Source organism: Rattus norvegicus, chromosome 1 (assembly GCF_036323735.1).
Source record: "Rattus norvegicus strain BN/NHsdMcwi chromosome 1, GRCr8, whole genome shotgun sequence".
Lineage (NCBI taxonomy): Eukaryota > Metazoa > Chordata > Mammalia > Rodentia > Muridae > Rattus > Rattus norvegicus.
The window spans coordinates 211,564,368-211,570,927 of record NC_086019.1 but is presented as its reverse complement, the minus strand read 5'-3'; the positions used below and the strand labels follow the sequence as shown (position 1 = coordinate 211,570,927).

The 6,560-nt window shown below is 48.3% G+C and overlaps 1 protein-coding gene across 1 annotated transcript; it reads right to left on the bottom strand.

Annotated features, from left to right (window-relative positions):
• Nucleotides 1–3,812: 3,812 nt before the first annotated feature.
• Ccdc87 (coiled-coil domain containing 87) lies at nucleotides 3,813–6,509 on the bottom strand. The gene has a single exon (NM_001109527.2). It carries the CDS (start codon nucleotides 6,463–6,465, stop codon nucleotides 3,898–3,900), a length of 2,568 nt encoding a protein of 855 aa, NP_001102997.1. The 5' UTR covers nucleotides 6,466–6,509; the 3' UTR covers nucleotides 3,813–3,897.
• Nucleotides 6,510–6,560: the final 51 nt, after the last annotated feature.

The window sequence follows — 6,560 nt, the reverse complement described above, 5'->3', positions numbered from 1 at the left end:
GTCCTACTTTTTGGCACCTTTAATAACCTTTTCTGGTCCATCTCTTCCTTGGCCACCTGCTGTTCCTGGAGCTTTGTGAGCATCTCTGATTTGGAGCCAGTTCCTCAATGGCTGCCAGGAAAGCTCTCCCTGATGTCTGTAGGCTTTACTTTTCACCTTCTCCCTTTGCTCAAATCTTGTCTTCTGAGTGAGGTCTACACTGACAACCTTAATTAAAAGGTGCTCACCTTTTTTTTTTTTATGAAAAAATTATTTTTAATGTACAAAAAAAGACTTATTTACAAGTTGAGCGTGTCATCTCAATTTATAGCATGTAGAAAAAGCTAAAAATGTTTGGCAATATAAATTTGGCTGGACGATTCATCCACAGTATATTCAGGCATGACGATGTCTACACAAAATAGATACAGATAGAGAAAGGGGAGCTGGGGTCTATGCCAGGCAGTGAGCCCACACCATGAGAACCAGAGACCCATGGGCATGGCCCAGAGCTGTCATTTAGAGTTGGTCCTGTCTCTGGATTGTAAACAGAGAAGTTTGCTGCCCCGGGACACAGGGGGTCCAGACTCTGTTAAGAAGTTCCTCACTGCAGCCAAGGCCACGGCCAGAAGGAAGCTCTGAGTGGTGAGGTTTGGTTTGGCAAAGTTTCTATGAACTCAGAGGGACAGGTCTGGGATGTGGACATGTGTGTGGGAAGAGTCATGGTTCCACCCTGCAGTGCGCTCTGGACTGATTCTTTTTGGAGTCAGTTTCCATATATCATTTCTTATCTGGGGCCAGGCCATACTGAACAAGCAAATTCAGTCCAGAGTTCCTCAAAGTCCAAGAATCAATCCCTTCACCCTCCCGCCCAACCACAAACATCATGCATGTCATCACAGGTCGGTGCCAGAGAGGTCAGGAGACCAGAAAGTACAGAGGCTGCATGTGGTGGTTCAGTACTGACTGCTGGCCACCAGCACTGTGTGGAGGAGCCCTAGAATCTCCCACGGGAGAGTGGTCAGATAGTGCACTGGAGAAACAGAAGCGGGTAAACACACGGCCTCCTTTGCCTGGGGAAGGACTCTTTCACCTTGAGGCCCTGTCCATTCCTAGTCCACAGAAACCCCAAGTATGTAGACACAAGTCCTCTTCCTGGGAGGGCTTCACTGTACACTTCAGAACACTGTAAACAGGCCAGGAGAGCCCCCCACCCCCATAGTAAAATATGTGTTTTACTAATTCTTCTCCACTCAGGAAATCTGCTGGTCCTACCCTGCCTAAGGAGTGGAGATGCTAGCAGTAACTGAGGAGACGCCATGATATCCCAGGGGTTGCACCTTCCTCCTCTGTGGGGAGCAACCTTGGCGAACTTCATGGATGCATCCAGGGGAAGCAGTGATCCCTTTTCCTCGCAGGTGGTAGAATGGCAAACCGATCTTCTCAGAAGAGAGAGTATCCAGCATGGTCTCAGATTCAAACCCAAAGTGGCTCCCCTCCCCTCTTTGGGCATGTACTTAGAAAGCCCTTGGCCAAAGTATTCTCTCATTAACTGAATAATAGAGGCGAAAAAGCCAGAACCTAGTAATCTCATAGACACCAAAGACTGGCAAGCTTCATGTAAACGAGTTTCTTTCCAAATATGACTTTTTGAGTGTCCCAAAAAATAGGCCGAACAGCGGAGAGGATGCCCCTAAATCTTTTCTTAAAATATGTGCAAGTCTGAACCAGCCACTTCCCAACCCTCTCAGGCCTAATTAACACATTTGGACAAGGAGACTAGATTAGACCCTCGTACTCCAAGAAGTTAACGTTGCTCAGGTCTGCTGTGCCAGGAGCCAGGAGCCTCTAGGTCATCATGTTTAAAAACTTGTTCTCTTCAGCCAAGCTGGTGAGCATGGAACTCATGTCCCCAACAGCCATGTTGCTGATGCCCACGGGGATGGAGGGCAGTGTCAGGGAATTCCGGGGTGTGGTGAGGCGTGAGGAATTCTGGGAGAGATTGTGGAGCAGGCTTGGGCTCAGTAAGGTGCTCACCTTTAATTTCCCCCTTTCCTTACCACTTTTCTTTTTCCCACAGTACTCACCACCATCTAACATTTTTTTATTCTATGTGCTTAGTGCCATGTTTGTAACCTGTTTATTCCAAGTGGAATATGAACAAAAGAAAAACATCCTTATTTCACTCACTGATAGCATCATCCCTAATATGGTTAACTTGACAGAATCTAAAGTCACCTACGAGACAAGTCTCTGAACATGTCCGATGGAGTATCTAGATTAGATTGAAGTGGAAGGGGGCAATACTAAATGTGGTAGCATTGTTTCATCGATGAGAGTCCAAGATTGCTTAAAAAGAAAGAAGATAGGCCGGCCATGGTGGTACCCACCTTTAATCCCAATACTCAGGAGTCAGAGGCCGGAGGATCTTTATGAGTTTGAATCTAGCCTGGTCTGTATGGTCAGTTTCAAGATGGCCAGGACTACATAGTGAAACCCTATCTCAAAAAATAAAGAAGAGAGAGAGAAGAAAAAGGAGAAGAAGAAGAGGAGGAAGGGGAGAAGAAAAAAAAGAAAAGGAGGAAGAGGAGGAGGAAGAGAAGGGGGAGAAAGAAGAGGAGGAAGAGGAAGAGGAAGAGAAGGGGAGGGGGAGGAGGAAGAGAAGGGGAGGAGGGAGAGGAGGAAGAGGAGGAGGAAGAGAAGGGGAGGGGGAGGAAGAGGGGGAGGAACTTGCCCATATTCAGCATTCCCCTTTGCAGATGAAATGTGACCATCCCGTGGCTGTCATTATACCTCCCCTCCATGGTGGACTGTATTCCCTGGAACTGAGGACAAAACAAACCTTTCCTTCTGTAAAGTGACTTTTTGTTCAGGTATCTTATCATAGCAACAAGAAAAACAAGTAAAGGCTATATGTGGTGGTACACACCTCCAATAATCCCAGCACTCAGGAGGCAGAGGAAGGCAGATAGATCTTTGTGAGTTTGAGCCCAGCCTGGTCTACTACATAGTGAGACCCTATCCAAAACAAAACCAACCAATCAACTAAAAACAAACCAAAAAGAACAAAGAGGAAAGCCACATACAGTTTGAGCATTTAACACTTTGTAGATGCCTCAACGAAACTTGTTAAATACAGAAACTGATAACAATTGTTTTGTAAGGAAGGAAACTGACAGTTGAAGGTAGGAAGGAAACTTACTTTTTATCATTTGCTTATTTTAAATTGTGCATTGTGTGCTATGTGCAGGTGCCCACAGAGGCTAGGGGTGTCAGGTGCTGGAGTTACAGGTGGTTGCTGGGAATCCAACTCCAGTTCTCTGCAAGAGCAGTTGTCTTCTTAACCACTAGGCTGTATCTCTGACCCCGGAAACATACTCTTCAGTATACACCTTGATATACCAAGTGATTTTATTAACAGGTAAAAATCTAATAAAGAACGCTTCAGCCCTGCCAACAATGTGCAAGCACCAGAAGTGACAACATGGACCCAGCTCCTCACAGAGAAGTTAGGTGACTTACCCTAAGTCATACAGGCAGGGTTTACATACATCTGTTAATTCCAGAGCCCTAGCAATTAAATGTTATGCTATTGCTAAACACTTAATTGTTATGCTAAACAAGAGTGATCTGGAGCTCTAATCAGCCAAGTCAATGTTGTGGGAGAGTCACGGACTTATTTTAATGATCATGCTTGCTCTGTCTGACGTCTATTATAATGAACTCCATCTGATATGGGATTTTGGTTGTATTGTGCAGGACGGTTGACATGTATGGGGATACCAACTTGGGGGATCCTTTTATTTAGATTATCAAGAAAAAGAAGCTCAATCTCTTTTGAAGATAATCTATATTTCTCCCAAAGGCATTGTGAGATCTATGTGGGGGTGAGGAAGGGTTTGAGGTCACTTGGCTCCCTTAATGAGTAATGGGAGTGTTCTCAGGGGCCATCAAAGCCTGGCTGTTGTTCCTTGTGGACATGGATGATTGGCGGATGGTTTTCTGGGTCCGGATCAGATTGCGAATCCGCCGCTGCTGCTGGAGCCAGTAGAGCATCTCCACTTTGTCCTGCTTCATCTTCTCCAGATAGCTCCGTCCCTTGAAGGTCACTGGCTCACCAAAGACTGACTCTATCTTTTCCAGCAAGGGAATCAAACAAGATTCCACTTGACTGAGCTTCTTTTGGATATAGCTACGGAACCGATTCTCCTCCAGGAATCGATTCAGCAACAAATCGGGCTTTTGGTAGAAGCGATTGGGGTCGGAGGCTTGTCGCTCAAACCACTCCAGTCTCCCTAGCAACAACTCCCGCTTCTGAATGGGCTTCAGGACCCGCTCCCAAGCCCTGATCAATGCTGGTAGTTGCTGCAGGCGTGCATTAGAGCTGTACTTGATGACCATGTCTAACCGACTCTGTTCAGGCACTTCCAGCATGACCCACAGTTGTTCTAGACGCTGCTGCAAGCTTAGGAAGTGGGCTTTCCCAAGTCTTGAGCTGTCCTCTATCACTGAGTTCCAGTCCCACATTCCTGGCACAAACTCTAGGTCTTCTTCATATTGTATCAGGGGAGGGGGTTGCTGAATATCTAGGGACTCTTTGACGGGGGTTGGTATCTCCACAGGAGCCTCCTCTTCATACATTTGGAAGATGACATGGAGGAAATCTGACTCCTGACTGGCGAGGTACTTGAAGTAGTCATCTGCAGACACAGAGGGTTTCATCCAGTTTATCCATGCACCCTTGTTCAGTCGCTTGTCCCAGCTTTTGTGCCTTTGGAGTAGTGTGAGAGAAGGCGTCTTTTCAGAGAACAGCTGCTGAGCGCTTGCTCTTCTGGAGTAAAACCCAACCAGATTTTGGTTGATGAATGACATATGTTTATCTTGGTGTAGAAGAGATGAGGCCAAGTAGGAGGACCAATCTTTATCTGCTGATGGCTCAATTTGGGATGCGTCTTCAAAAGAGAAGTGACCAGTAGAGACTCGGCTTATCAATTCCTTGTATATCTCTTTGGTGGTGTTCCCAATAAGACGATCAGCGTCCATTTCTTTGATGGCCTTACCATCCAGTTCCCCAGTCAGATGGTTGTAGAGGAGTCCGGCCCCCTCGAGGTGGAAAGAGTCAGAAAAGTATCTTTCAGAGAGTTGCACAGTAGCTACCTGGACTACGACTTGATCCTGTACCTTCAAAGTAACAGTGACTGGCTGTGGCTGGAGTGGAGTGACTCTTGGGGGTAGGAGATCCCACTTTCCAGAGGCTTCTTCCTCCTGCAGGTTCTTCAGCATTTGCTGCAGTTCCTCTATGTGCTGCTGGGCAGATAGGCGCCGGGTGAGGACCCTGACCAGAGGGGGCAGGCCGGAGTCCAGCAGTGAGTATCGACTCCACTCCATTGTCATGATCTTCATCTTTTGCTTCAGATCCTCAGCCACTATGTCCCGGAATGGCAGTGGTTTACTCTCTGAAGCCAAGATCAGTGGGGTGAGGGGATGAGGGGAGAGAGGAAGAAGGCCCAACTCATCTGCCAGACTCCACCCCTCACAAAGACAGGGCATGGACTGGCCCCTTTGGAGCCAGGGCTGGACTGGTGAGGTGGGGAAGGGGGGAATCTCACTGCTGGGAGGAGAATGGCTAGGCAGTGGTACCATCTGTGAGGATCTCCCTTCAATTTCTTTTTCTTTTATCATGAAGGGCACCCAGAGGAGCTGCTGTCTACTCTTCAGCTGGGGGATGGATCTCAACTCTTGCATTGGATCAGGTTCGGGCTCACTGGGGAAATCATATGGGCGGCTGAGTTGAACAAGGTAGTTCAGGTTGAGGCTAGTGCATGGCACTTGGTCTAAGCCAGTGCTGTGAGGCCAAGGGATTGGACAGAGCTTGAAAGTTCCAGGGGGACTGGCAGGGGGACGCAACTTGAATATGTCTCCCTGGGTGCGCTTTAAATTCAGCAGGGTCTGAAAATCAGCCAGCAGGCAGCGATAGACATCGGGACTGGTGAGGAAGATTGTGCAATCCCTGGCAAGGTTGACCGCCAACCGGCTGAGGGTGGCTGACTCAGTGAAGACCCTTCTAGAGGTCGGCAGAGTCACCAGCAGGTGCAGGTAGCGTATGAAGAGCTGCTCACTGCAGATCAGCACATAGGACTCCAGCCGCTTCCGCAGCTTCTGGTTGTTTTCATAGTTCAGAATGGGTTCTATTGGAGGTTCCCGCCAGTTGCACTTCAGCTCCTCTAGGATAACCTCGGTGAGACAAAGTCGGTCCTCGGTAGTTACCCGCGCCGCCCTCCCGCTGTTTGCTAGCCGCTTGGACACCTGGCGGCACAGCGGCCCCACTTTCAGCTTTGCAAGCGGGATGGATTGCAAAGCCGAGACATCTGGAGAGCTGCGTTTCGGAGGCTCGGGAGGCGTCGCCTTCCTGGGGAAGATCGACAGCGGACTCAGCAACTGGTGGTAAATCGGCTTGAGGTCAGGTTCCTGATTCTGTGGTTCCATCTTTACTAGGTAGTTCCCACTGAGCTGGTAGAGGACGCCAAATGGTTACTAAGGGAACTAGAGCGACGGCATCAATGCGCCTGCGCGGTCGGTAG